Source organism: Delphinus delphis, chromosome 3 (genome assembly GCF_949987515.2).
Source record: "Delphinus delphis chromosome 3, mDelDel1.2, whole genome shotgun sequence".
NCBI lineage: Eukaryota > Metazoa > Chordata > Mammalia > Artiodactyla > Delphinidae > Delphinus > Delphinus delphis.
In genome coordinates this window covers 100,749,456-100,764,047 of record NC_082685.1, presented here as the reverse complement: position 1 = coordinate 100,764,047, position 14,592 = coordinate 100,749,456, and the positions used below count along the sequence as shown (strand labels likewise).

Genomic DNA, 14,592 nt, shown 5'->3' with positions numbered 1-14,592 from the left:
TATTTTCTCGCATTCCGTAGGTCGCCTTTTCTTTTGTTGATATTTTCTTTTGCTGTGCAGAAGCTTTTCAGTTTGATATAGTCCCACTTGTTTATTTTTGCTTTTATTGCTTTTGCTTTTAGTGTTAAATCCAAAAAAATCATTGCCAAGACATGTTTATTTTTTCTGATTTAAATCTTTTCTACTCTATGTTTGCATTTTATGTTTTCTGTATACTATTTAAATATATATATTTATATTTAAAAGATAATTTTTCAAAATAGATTGTAAGGTAATTAATTTGAGAGCATAATTATAGATAATTTAATGGGTGTAATTTTTGCAGGACGATGTACCAGAACTAGAAGAATATTTCCTTGTGAATTTAACTTATGTGGAACTTATCATGGCTCCTTTAACTTCATTTCCTCCTAGACTAGGTATGATGGGCTTTTTTGTTTGTTTCTGTTTACTCACTGCAAACGAAGTAAAGTTTCTTCATTTTTTAATCAGAAGTGATCATTGTGAAGTTTGCTAATGTCAGCTATATGTGTAAATATGTGAGCTTTTAGATTTATTTAAATTTAAAGACCATCGTATATTGTAGCTTTGTACATTGGACAGCATAAAGAAATTTAAAAATTGTGTGATGCTTTTTAAACATTACAGTTATTTTATAACCAAATTTGTAATCTTCAAAATAGAATTAGTTCTTATGAAGGCATTTTCCTTTTAATATTTAATTTGCTATTTTCATTAGATCTCCAAACTCTCAGATGTTTTTATTTTCTCTTAGATTGAGTAGGGTGTTTGTTTGCTGTGTTCTCTGCTTCTTTTTTGACTTTTTATCTCTTTCTTTTCATGCTTTAGAAAAGACTCAGTTAATTCATTACAGACTGAAAGGTAAAACTTGAACCTTAGTACAACTTTATATAGATTACTTTAAAAAGATATATTCCTATTATTAAAACACAAACTCTTGCTTACGATTTGGACATTTGATATTGGAAATTTTGTCTGCAAGTTTTAGGTGTGACGGCCTAGTGGGGGTTGGTGGTGAGTTGCCCTGAAATAGCCTGCTCCCCATCCCTTGGTTAGAACAGCGGTCCCTAACCTTTTTGGCAACAGATACCGGTTTTGTGGAAGATAATTTTTCCAAGGACCAGGGCGGGGGTGGGGATGGTTTTGGGATGATTCAAGCGTATTACGTTTATTGTGCACTTTATTTCTATTATTATTACATTGTAATATATAATGAAATAATTATAGAACTCACCATAATGCAGAATCAGTGGAAGCCCTGAGCTTGTTTCACTTGCCACTCACTGATACGGTTTTTTTTTTTTTTTTACATCTTTATTGGAGTATAATTGCTTTACAATGGTGTGTTAGTTTCTGCTTTATAACACAGTGAATCAGCTATACATATACATACATCCCCATATCTCCTCCATCTTGCATCTCCCTCCCATCCTCCCTATCCCACCCTTCTAGGTGGTCACAAAGCACCGAGCTGATCTCCCTGTGCTATGGGGCTGCTTCCCACTAGCTATCTATTTTACATTTGGTAGTATATATAAGTCCATGCCACTCTCTCATTTCGTCCCAGCTTACCCTTCCCCCTTCCCGTGTCCTCAGGTCCATTCTCTACATCTGCGTCTTTATTCCTGTCCTGCCGCTAGGTTCTTCAGAACCAATTTTTTGTTTTTTTTTTTAAGATTCCATATATATGTTAGCATACGGTATTTGTTTTTCTCTTTCTGACTTACTTCACTCTGTATGACAGTCTCTAGGCCCATCCACCTCACTAAAAAGAACTCAATTTTGTTTCTTTTTAAGGCTGAGTAATATTCCATTGTATGTATGTGCCACATCTTCTTTAACTGATAGGGTTTTGATATTAGTCTGCAAGCAATTGATTTATTATGATCTCTGTGTAGTCAAACCTCTCTGCTAATGATAATCTGTATTTGCAGCCACTCCCCAGCGCTAGCATCACTGCCTCAGCTCCGCCTCGGATCATCAGGCATTAGAGTCTCACAAGGAGCGCGCAACCTATATCTCTCGCATGCGCAGTTTATAGTAGGGCTTGTGCTCCTATGAGAATCTAATGCCGCTGCTGATCTGACAGGAGGCGGAGCTCAGGCGGTAATGCGAGCGATGGTGAGCGGCTGTAAATACAGATGAAGCTTCACTCGCTTACCTGCCTGCCGCTCACCTCCTGCTATGTGGCCTGGTTCCTAACAGGCCACGGACTGCTACTAGTCTGTGGCCTGGGGGTTGGGGACCCCTGGGTTAGAAGGTGCTCTGGGCAGAGGGAAAATTAGTCTGAGTTAAAGGGGCAGAAGCATGGCCCAGAGCAGGGGCCTGAGGAATGGGAGTTCCTCACTCACTTCTAAGGCTCAGTATGACAACTTTGAAAATAGCAAAAGGGAATAATCAGTTTTTAACATATTATTATATTATTACTTGGAAAGTTTCCATTTTTATGCAAAAGAAATATATGATTCCAACAACTAGGCTGTTTACATCATGCAATTATTACCAAGTTAATTATTGTTCACACTAAGAAAACTGACAGAGTACATCGTATTTCCTTACACTCAGAGGTAATTTGAATAGTTTAACTTTTGATAAGTGCTTTCTAATGCTCCTGTTTCAAGTGCTTTGTATATTAGTACCATTATTCCTTATGTTTGCCCATTTTATAGATGGGGGAGCTGAGCTAAGTGCCATTCTGAGGTCAAACAGCTAGGAACTGGTGGGGCTGGGCTTGTGCTCTGTAGCTTCTAGCTTGATGGGCACAAATCCTGATTTTATATTCTTTCTTCAACATTGTTGATCCCTTCACTCAGAGAGAATTCCACTTTCCTTACCCATTCTTCACCCAGACAGCTGTCATACGTATCCGAGAGTAAGGTGGACCTTCTGAAATTTAAAAGATAAAGGATGAACATATTAAAGAACAGAATAAAACAGTAACAGGGTTAGTTACTATTTCAAGATTGAATAATGGATATTGGTAACATACTGAGCTTGGTGGACAGAATACAGAATAAAAAGGGATAAGAGAAATCTACTTTAAGCTTAGTCTTTATTCCACCTAACCTTCCCCCATCTTTCCTACCTTCTCAACTTCTGTTTGTATCCCTGTATCTCTCTGTCTCATTTTCACACCTGTATTTTTCTCTGCAGCACGTCCTGCCTTTCTCTTCCCATTTCTTCCCTCCTCTTTCTACTCCTTGCAACTATCCCCATTTTCCTTTCCTCTTGAAATGGATTAAAATAATAGAAATTAACCGTAACTTCAGTTGCTTATTTTATACTGTTCTCAGTTGATTAGATTTCTGTAAGTCAGTGGTTCTTGTTAGCAGAAGTTTCCTCATTCACATGTTATTAAGTATTTATGTCTTATTTTCTGAAACATCTTTTGAGTAATGTTGGCAATACCTCTATGTTAGGAATTATATAATACCAAAGGTCTTTAAATTCTATATCAACGAATTCTCTTTTTAACTACTTACATTTATTTAAAGGTATGTTTCTGTGCTTTTTCAGATTCAGAGGGCTTGACTGCACAAATTATTATTGATGCCAATGACGGTGCTCGAGGCATGATTGAGTGGCAACAGAGCAGGTAAACCGAAGCCTGCGTAAGAGCCCTTTTCTGAGTTGCAGATTCTCTACTATCTACTGAATAAAAGCTTATAAGGAAAAATGAATGTATTCTTTTTATTATAGATTTGAAGTAAACGAAACCCAAAGAAGTTTAACATTGGTAGCCCAGAGGAGCAAAGGGACTCTTGGCCACGTTTCCTTGTTTGTGTATGCCCAGAATTTGGAAGCACAGCTGGGGCTGGATTACGTCTTTACCGCAATGGTGAACTCATTGAGAATTATAGTGATTTAGGCCCTGTAAATAAGTTAATCTTGAAATAATAAACTACTGTATATTCCATAGTAAATTAGGGCAGAAGATTTCCACATGGTGGAATAGCTCTCTTCACTATTTTGGTAAATTCTATAAATTAAACTTTCAGTACTGTTTTAAAGATTCTTCTGTATTTTACTTCATTCATTATTTTATTGTAATATTTGATACCCACTTCTTATTAATTTACTACCTTATTGCAGTATTTGATACTGGAGAACACACATTATTGTGTTACACAATTTATATCATTAGATGACCTTTCCAGAGTGTTTCTTAACGCTTCTTGAAAATGTTAACTCTTCCATTTCTTTGTTTTACTTTACCGAAACACCTTTAGTGTTTGAAAATGTTTATCTTGTCTCTTCGTGCCTTTTACTGCTTAGTCAAATGTTTCCTTTCTTCCTCCACAACTTCTACTTTTTAAACTTAATATTGTCAGTTTAAATAAAAAGAGATCATGAAAAAGTAAGGGAAAAATCCTGTAAATAGGTTAGTTCACATTCAAAAGTATATTGTATTTATTTCCAAACATTTAAAAAAAACTCAGAGTGTATTTAAATATAATACTGCTACTTTTACTTTTTTGACCAGATTCTTCATTTTGCTAATGGAGAAAGGTATAAACATGTTGACATCATGATTCTTGATGATGACATTCCGGAAGGAGATGAAGCATTTCAGCTGATTTTAACAAATCCTTCTCCTGGACTGGAGTTGGGGGAAAATATAATAGGTAGTTGATGATTTCTTATACACAGCTCCTTTTCACCCCTTCACTCCTGAGTGAGCCACAGGCTATGGGTGATGCACTGACACCATCCGCCGCAGTCACACATTAGCATTTTATAATTTTTTTCATGTAGGTCTTACTTTTTTACTTTGATTGCTAGGTATTGTTGCTATTATGAACGAGGTCCGTTTTTATTATATTTTTAAATGGTTATACCTGATATATAGAGGTATTACAATAATCTTTTTGAATGCATGCTCCAAAGCAGACTTCCTAGCTTTGAGTGCCAGTACTGCCACATCCTAACTTGTGAATTTCCACAGATTGCCTGTCTGTGCTTCAATCATCAGTTCTTAAAATGAGAATGATAATATAATCAACCCCATAGGGTTATTGTGAGAATTAAATGAGTTAATAATATAGGTTAAGCAACTTGTAAGATCTCAGTAGTATTAGTTGTTGTTTCGGCTATTATTATTAACATTATTAGTAGTGGTGGTAGAAAATAGAAAGCTCTTGATTTCTGAATGTTACTCACCTTATATTTTAAACTCTTATAATAGTTCTAATAATGTTTTTCTCTAGTCTTTTCTAAGAAGACAATCATGATGTCTAGAAAATAGTGACAGTCTTGGCATTTCCTTTCCATTGCTTTTATACCTGTTACCGGTCTGTTAGCTCCAGGACGATGCTGAATAGTAGCAGTGATGACAGGTGTCATTGTCTTGTTCTGTTTTCAGTGGCAACCCTTCTAATGTTTCAACATTAAGTTTAATACTTTCTATTGGCTTCTGAGACATATCACTTCATCAGGTTGAGGAAGCTGTCTTTTATTTCAAGTTTACTGAGTGTTTTTATTTATATCATGAGTGAATGTGGAATTTCATTAGATGCCTTTTAAAATTTCTCTTGTTTTTAAGATGATCTAGAAAAGAGTTGGCCTGGTTTACAATGAAACATGCACGTGCTTCTCACTACTTACAACCCATTCTATTTTCATTTATTGTTTTAATATTTTTATTTGACAGCCTTAATCACTGTCCTTGCTAATGATGATGGCCCTGGAGTTCTAGCATTTAACAACAGTGAGCACTTCTTCCTACGAGAACCGACAGCTCTCTACATCCAGGAGAGTGTGGCAGTGTTGTACATTGTTCGGGAACCTGGACAGGGACTGTTTGGAACTGTGACAGTTCAGTTCATTGTGACAGAAGTGAATTCTTCAATGGAGTCGAAAGATCTGACTCCTTCCAAAGGCTATATTGTTTTAGAAGAAGGTGTTCGTTTCAAGGTACAGGATGAACCTTTACTGAGAATGAATGATTAATAGTTACAAAATAATTTTCTCTTGGAGGAACACCCTAGATCTTAGAAAGAAAAAAAAAAATCCGGGGGCTTCCCTGGTGGCGCAGTGGTTGAGGGTCCACCTGCTGATGCAGGGGACACAGGTTCGTGACCCGGTCCAGGAGGATCCCATGTGCCGCGGAGTGGCTGGGCCCGTGAGCCATGGCCGCTGAGCCTTTGCGTCCAGAGCCTGTGCTCCGCAACGGGAGAGCCACAACAGTGAGAGACCTGAGTACCAGGAAAAAAAAAAAAAAAAAAAAAAAATCCAGCTTAGGTGATTGGTAAAAGCGTGATTAGATTACCACATGAAAGTGCTCTAGTGCTGTATTGTCTACATAGAGTGCAACCGGAGAAATTTGTTCCATTAATAGCGTAGTGGAATGCGCAAATAATAAAGAAAATATGCATATTGCTGTTTTAAATGTTAAGTATATTTAAATGGCATACTTCACTATATATTGTCTATAAATCATAAACTAAAAGAAACTCCAAGCAATTCATTGCAGTCATTAAGCCATAGCCAGTCATTCTTTTGCCACATTTTCATTAAACAAAATACAACTGCTTCCTTCAGACTGCTTATTTGAGGAGCAAATATCCTATGTAAACAGGAATAGCTTATTGGGGGAAAAATGCTGGATTTGGGATTAATCATAAATGTGAACTATACTTGTAGAAGTTTACCTTCTGACACTTCAATTTCTGTATATTAGTAATTTTTTGTTCCTACTACTAAATTTTATTTTTAAGACACAGTTTAAGTTTAAAATAACTAATTGTATTAGCTTAAGATATTTTTTAAGCCAGCTATATGAAGTATAATTCTAAAATAATATACTTTAAACTATTTCATGTAAAAACAGTCCACCTAATTATTAATTTTATTTATGATCAGTTTGTATAAACTTCAATACATTTTTGAATTCATATTCATTTGCATGTCTACTTTTTTCATGTTTCTGGAAATTTAAAACCTTTAATTGATTTATTCAAGGATGCTTACATCTTGATATAGATAAAAAGAATTCAAATTTGAAGTATTTTATGAATTTGCTATTTTTTTACATTCACATGCCTTTTTTAAAAAGTTTTAAATTTTATTTCATTTAATTTTTTGTATATTTTAAATTTATTATATTTCTATTGTGTTTTATTCTTAAAAGATTCTTTTTCAAAGTGTGTTTAAAGACCTTTCAGTTCATTAGGCAAATTAAATTTTTAGAGCAAATTGGATTAAATCGATTTTTCTCTCACCCACATAATTATCTTTTTCTCCACATGTTTTTATTCTGAGGTATAAACAGTAAAATATAAAAATCTTAAGCGTATGGCTCAGTGACTTTAAAAATATGTATACACCAGTGTAACAACCACTTGAATTAGTATATTAAACATTAAACAAACCATCACACAGACGTTTCCTTCTTGTCCCTTACCCTCCCCAGAGGAAAGTGCTTTCTGGTTTCTGTCACTGAAGACTCATTTGCTAATTCTTGAACTTCTTATAAATAGAACCATACAGTATGTATTCTTTTTATGTCTGACTTCTTTTGGTCAACATCATTTTTGGTTGCACACATGAGTAGTTGGTTCTTTTTTTATTGCTCAGTAGCATTTCATTGAATAGACCACTGTTTGTTTATCCATTCTTCTGTTGATAAATATGTGGGTTGTTTCTGATTTGTGCCTGCTGTGGCTATAACTGCTTTTTAAGAGTGAATTCTAGGCTAGAAAGAGACTTAATGCAGTTACATAGCCAGGGCAGGATAAAGAAGTAGCAAAAATGAAGATCTAAATTTAATTTTTTAATCTCAGTGATGTTTTCAAATGCCATAGATTTTATTTTTAGACATTTCAGTTAGACTGTGTCACAGTGTTGATAATCTTGAAAGTTGTAACTTGAAACAGTTGTAACTATTACTTTATGAGGATCAGTATTAAAGTAAAAAAGAGGTACTGTTTTCCAAAAATACTATTTTGTTGTCATAAATGTTTAGCAAGTTACTCTGTATGTGTGTTGCTGAATTCTAGTAACTTTATCTTTTGATTGTGTTTTCAGGCCCTACACATATCAGCCATATTGGACACGGAACCAGAGATGGATGAGCATTTTGTCTGTACCTTGTTTAATCCGACTGGAGGTGCTAGACTAGGGGCCCGTGTTCAAACCCTGATAACAGTTTTGCAAAACCAGGCCCCTTTGGGGCTATTCAGTATCTCTGCAGTTGCAAATAGGTATAATTTATTCGTAAGGAAATTGTCACTTCTGAAGCTAAGTAGGAAGTAACTTTTGACGTAAAGAAAATGCAGAAGAAAACTGATCTCTGACTCTCGTAATGGGGACTTTTAAAATGAGCTCTAGCAGATAGATCGAGAGAGGCCATATGCCCTCTCATAACAGGGAGCATCAAAAACCTAATCGTGTGCTGTGCAATGGTGTCATTAGAATTCTTATTTTCTCAGAATCCACACTTTCAGGTAAAAGCACTATTTTGTGTTTTCAGTAATAATAAAAAGCAAGAAATAGTTTAACTTATATTTAGCTGCTCAAACCAAATGAATGACTCTTCAAACATATATTAACATGATTTTAGTTAAAAAATTCCCTCTGGAAATTGACAAATATTTGTTTTTTTTAATATCTTAGAAATATTCTAATAGATCTAGTTTTATTAATATGTCAAGAATTTCCTGATTCATTTTTTCTCTGTAAAATGTTTTTAGTTTATGTGAGAGGAAACTTAAGAATGACAAAGCTTTATTTATTTTAGAATATGTAGGGTGAAGTTACTGAAGTTACTGACCCTCAGTATTTTCTTACTATCATAAGTATCAGATAATAGTGCTTTTTAAATGTCTTCATAAATGAATATTTTTGAGCTCTAGAGTCTAGCCTTTCTCCTGTATAAAATTTGTGGATGGATGTCACCTTGACTTGCGTAAATTTAAAAGTGTGTTAAATATATACTAGCAATGTGATGTAGGTATTTACCGTGTAGAAATTACATGCTTTTTCTGCTTTCTGCAACTGTTTGTTTCTTTTAGAGCCACCTCTATAGACACTGAAGAAGCCAACAGGACTGTATATTTAAATGTGTCACGTACTAATGGCATTGATTTAGCTGTGAGTGTGGAGTGGGAGACAGTTTCTGAAACAGCCTTTGGCATGAGTACGTTTAGTTTCTTATAAAAACAAAATTCTATAACCAAGAAAGATTGCATGCATAAGATTTACATTTTCCCCCATGAATTGTATCTTACAGATCTGTTGAAAATGGAGAACAGATATCTAATTCTTTTACTGCATTCACAGATATTTATTGAATGCCTGTCCTGTGACAGGCATGGTACTGAACTCATGGAACTTAGAATTTAGGGGGAGACAGAAATAAATAAGTAAAAATCAATGTGTAGTTTGAGTATAATAAATGTTTTAAAGGTGAAGTTCTAAGTGTTGTGAGAACATCAAGGAATGGCTCCGAGGGGAATCATTGTTTGAACTACGACTTAATGATGAGTAGGGATTATGCAAAGACTTGAGTTGGAGGAACATAGAAGAGAAAGCGGGAAGCTATCAAGGCAGAAGTCTAGAGCGTATAAGTGAAGAACTGAAGAGTGGGCACTGGGTTTAGAAATAAGGGGGAGTGCTGAGTTTGGAGAGCTAGATAAGACTAGATCATTCAAGAACTTGAAGAATATATCACGTACATTAGTCTTTATCTTAGGGTTATGGAAAGTCTCTGAGTGGTCTAGGCATGAGGGAGGGTTCCCATGTATAGATGTGGGGTGGTCTGATCACATTTGCACTTTGAAGGTATCATTCTTGGTGCCAGGTAAAGAATGGATTGGCACAGGAGAAATTAGAGGATGAAGGGAGACAAACAAAAGGGCAACAGATGATGGTAGCTTGGACTGGGTGATGGACTGGATGTGAAGAAGGTACCTGAGATGACTCTTATGTTTCTAGTTTCTGCAGTTGGATGGAGATTCATGCCGTTCAGTAAGAAAGGGAGTGCCTAATGGAAACAAGGTGTTACTTTGGTGAGGGGAGTAAAATATTTGAATTTGAGTTAACTTTTTAGAAGATATTTCTCTAGACTCAAAAGAAGATCTCTGCTGGAGAGATAAATTTGGGAGCCTTTAGCAGGCATATTGTTTTTAAAGTCATGGAAGTTGACGTAAAAACCTGGAAAGCGAGGATGAAGATAGAGAGGGAAGAGGACTCAGACTGAGTCAAATTGAATGACCAGGGAGAGGAGAAGGGGACTTCAGAGACCTGGTGAGAAACCCAGGGGAATGCAGGATTGCAGGCAGCAGTGAAAGAGCGTTTTAAAAAGAAAGGAGTGGTAAATCGTGTCAATTGCTGGTGAGAAGTCCAGTAAGATGAGAACTGAAAAAATACTCATTGTCATCAGCAATGTAGAAGACATAAAATCACAAGAGCTATTTGTATAGAGGGATGTGGACCGAATAACATTTTGAGTGGAAGTGAGAGAATGCAGGCCTCAAATATGTACAACTAGTTCAAGAAGTTTGGCTGAGAAGGGTAGGATCTAGTAAGAGTAGTGATGGGGTGTAGGAGTCAGGGTTTTTGTTTATTTGTGTAATTTGAAGAGACTAAGCATGTGTAAATGCTGATGGAAAAGGCCTGGTAAGTAGAGAAGGACTGAATATTTAGAAGAGAAGGGATAATTAATAGTGGGACAATGGCCTGGAAGCCAGGAAGAGATGGGATCTAAAAAAGAAAGATTATGTTTTCTAATTCAGAGTTATCTCATTATAGTTTGGGCTCTGCGTGTGTTTTGTGGACGTGCTTGTGGGAGTATGTGTTGGAGGTTCTTAAATGTCAGCAAGCATTGTTTATTCTTCATTCACCATCTTCTGGAATTACGGTAGGGCAGGATTTGACCATGTGGTCGACTTCAGTGCAAAACATTCAGACTCTTAATGCAAAAGCTGTAGTGTGCCTTTAAAAGGTGGCAAAGCAGGAATCTAAAATATTGGATTTCTAGGAAAGGATATTACCAATGGATAGTACATAAAAGACACTGACATTATGACTTTATCAACTGGTAATCTAAAAATGATCAATAATTTACAAGGAGCCTAGGTTTCAACTTTGACATTTGTTCTTGGTGCATCACGTTCACACCATTAACTAAAGTTTAAAAAGAACTAACTTTCTATGGGAAACTGTCATGATAATAGGACACACAAGGTGTTTTAAAGGTATTCTTCATTAAGCAGGAAGTTTTTGTTTCTGTCTTTGTTTAGTTGTAGCACAGAATTTTAGGACATGTACCTGTTATAGCAGGCTGATAAAACTTGATAGCTACTTGTAGTAGGTGAATCTGTTTTGGCATTCTTAAAATATACAACATGTAAAGTTAGAAATCATTGGATGGGGATAGCTTCAAATTAATAGTGTAAGTTTTAAAAACCTATCATTTAGCATGTTTCCATAAAAGGTGTTTATTATTTCTAAATTTCTCTGTTATATTTTCATCATCTTTATGAAAGCTGATAAAAATCATACTGAACATATTTCCTTTTAAAGTATAAATTCAGTATTTATTTATAAATATACCCTGGAAAAGTCTTTGTGGGTTTAGAGCACAGTGTTAACAATTTTTCTTGTCTTTGGGTATTGATATTTTTAGTTACTATCTATTTTGAAGTTCTCTAGTTTGTCTCTTCTCTTTCTCATACACATACACTTACCATGGAAGCATTTTCTCTTCTAGTAACAAACGCACTAGTTTCACTATTTAAACAATAAACAGAATAGATAAAGTTTGAGAGGATTTTACAGAAGCAAATCACGATTTATGTTTTTCAGGGGGAATGGATGTTAAATTTTCTATATTTCAAAGTTTTTTGGATGCATCGGCTTCTGGCTGGTGTTTCTTTACTTTGGAAGATTCAGTATATGGTATAATGTTAAGAAAATTGTCTTCTACTGTTTACCGATGGCAAGGGATTTTTGTTCCACTTGAGGTAAACATCACTTATTTTATGGTACACAAACTATAATGTACATATAGATTTTGGATGCCCCGTGAATTACTGTTATTCCTTGTTTCCTAGGATTTACATATAGAAAATCCTAAAACTTGTGAGTCCTTTAATATGGGTCTTTCCCCCTACATTGTGATTACTCATGAAGAAAGAAATGAAGAAAAGCCTTCTGTTAACAGTGTGTATACATTCACATCTGGATTCAAATTATTCCTGGTAAAAAAAACACTTCACTTTTTTTTGTAGATTACTTTATTTAAAAGAAAAATCAGATTCTTGAGATTGAGCTAAATAGAAGATAGTGTATGTTCTATGTTAATGTGATAAGGGGTTTTTGGCAAATTGATACACATTTTAGCAAGGTGTCTTAATCCAGGGATATTTTGGTCTTTCTTGAAATGACATCTGGATATGCATACCTGGGGATCAGAATGATTTTTCAAGTTTTGAACTTCAAATATTTACTCAGACTATTAACTGTAATTCAGAGCTTTTCTTAGTTAAATTTTCCTTTAAATTTTTTAGTCTCACTGTTCTGTCTTCCTTGCAGGTACAAACAATCACTATTTCAGAAAGTTCTCAAGTAAGATATTTTACTTCAGACAGTCAAGATTATGTAATTGTTGCAAGTCAAAGGGATTATTCTGAATTAACTCAGGTTTGATTCTTTTAAAATGAATTTTTTTAATGCCATAATTGAAACACATCAAAGATGTAGTCTGTAGGTTTAGTATAAAAGAAAACCATAATTTGATTATGGTAACATAGTAAAAAGAATATAGATATTGATTAGTCATAGCTAATTTTTAAATGATAGAGTTTTGAATATTATATTGTCTTCAAGAACCAGAGCAAGTATAATAATAAGCATGAATATTTAATTAGATTTTAATTGCATTGGAAAATTTGGAGAAAAATCACACAACTGGATAGACGGTATCACTAAAAATTCATGATTAACATTGCCAGATGGACACACAACGTCACTCCAGAAATCCCATATTTCTCTAGTAAACTATATCACGGTGTCTTAATAATATTTATTTGATAATTTTCGTCACTCCTCAGATTCCCATACCTGCTTCTCATCTCTTCACTTTCAGCTCATGACTTTGTTGAAATGAAAGCTACCAGAAAGATTACTCATCTTCCCAAAAGCAAATTCAGAAACTGTCTTGAAAACCAGTCTTATTCCTGCCTCCTGTTACAATGGCAGAAGTGTTGCTTCTATAAAAGACTGGCGCCTAACATAGGCTCCCCTCTTGCCTTCATAAGGGTCAGTTATTCCCTCTAGTGCCACCGTAACTAGCATCTCTCTCTCTCTGTAGGATTATTACAGTCAGCATAAATGCAGGATTTCCAAGCTTAAAAAGTGATTTCTCTTCTGATCTTATCCCCCTTTTCTTCCTGCTTCATTTCTTTTATCCCCTCTATATTGAGACCTTGAAAGAATTTTCTGCTTGCTTTGCAAACTTCTTCATGGTCACCAGTGACAGCTGGGTTGCAAATACAGTGGGTGTTTTTTTCTGTCATTATTTTGCATTGCTTCCCATCTGCACTTGACAGTCACCTCATCCTCAAATTTAAACCATCTCTTCTCTTGATTTTTGAACTACCACACAGATTTTCATTCTTTCTTTCTGTGTCTCCTTCTCAGTCTCCAATGCCACTTCCTTCTCCCTTTTCTGAACTTAGATCTCTTGAAGTTTTTCAGGTTCAGTTTTGGTTCACATTTCTTTTTTCTTTCTCTTCACTCACTCTGAGTACTTTTATCAGTCCTATGGCTTTAAATATCAACTATAGGCTGTCTTCCAAATTTATCAGTAGCCTTTCCTGTGTACTCTAGATTTTGTGTCTAACTGCCTGTTGGCATGTACACATAAATATGTTCTAGGTATCTAAGATTTAACATATCTCAAATTAAACTGTAGATTTTCTCTATGAAACTTGTTTCAAGTGTTTGCTTTCATCTCGGGAAATAGTAACCTCATAAATGCAGTTGCTTGAGATAGAGTGCTGGGTTGTATCTTTTTTAAAAAATATTTATTTATTTATGTTTGGCTGCGTTGGGTCTTTGTTGCTGCGCGCGGGCTTTCTCTAGTTGAGGTGAGCCGGGGCTGCTCTTTGTTGCGGTACACGGGCTTCTCATTGCAGTGGCTTCTCTTGTTGCGGAGCACAGGCTATGGGCGTGCAGGCTTCAGTAGTTGCAGCACGCGCACTCAGTAGTTGTGGCTCGTGGGCTCTAGGGCACAGGCTCAGTAGTTGCGGCGCACGGGCTTAGTTGCTCCACGGCATGTGGGATCTTCCCGGACTAGGGATCGAACCCATGTCCCCTGTATTGGCAGGAGGATTCTTAACCACTGTGCCACCAGGGAAGTCCATAACTTTCTTGATTTCTGCTGATTATTCATTCCCATCTAATTTATTATTAAGTGTTTTTGATTATATCTCCTGATACTATTTTGAGTACAGATGTTTCTTTCCATCTCTGCTTCTTCTTCCCTAATCTAGGTCCCCATCACTTCTCACCGTGCTAGTAGAATAGTCTCCTAGCTGGTCTCCAAAATTCTCTGATCTCCTCAGATCC

At 35.6% G+C, this 14,592-nt stretch overlaps 1 protein-coding gene across 1 annotated transcript in view; it reads left to right on the top strand.

Moving 5' to 3' along the window:
* ADGRV1 (adhesion G protein-coupled receptor V1) overlaps positions 1-14,592 on the top strand; it is a 565,763-nt gene that overhangs the window by 150,418 nt on the left and 400,753 nt on the right. Inside the window, exons 39-48 of the mRNA XM_060009164.1 lie at positions 326-419; positions 3,538-3,616; positions 3,721-3,859; positions 4,505-4,646; positions 5,672-5,934; positions 8,047-8,222; positions 9,033-9,157; positions 11,827-11,984; positions 12,075-12,221; positions 12,556-12,663. Coding sequence (XP_059865147.1) covers positions 326-419; positions 3,538-3,616; positions 3,721-3,859; positions 4,505-4,646; positions 5,672-5,934; positions 8,047-8,222; positions 9,033-9,157; positions 11,827-11,984; positions 12,075-12,221; positions 12,556-12,663 — 1,431 coding nt within the window. The remainder of the gene's footprint in view (positions 1-325; positions 420-3,537; positions 3,617-3,720; positions 3,860-4,504; positions 4,647-5,671; positions 5,935-8,046; positions 8,223-9,032; positions 9,158-11,826; positions 11,985-12,074; positions 12,222-12,555; positions 12,664-14,592) is intronic.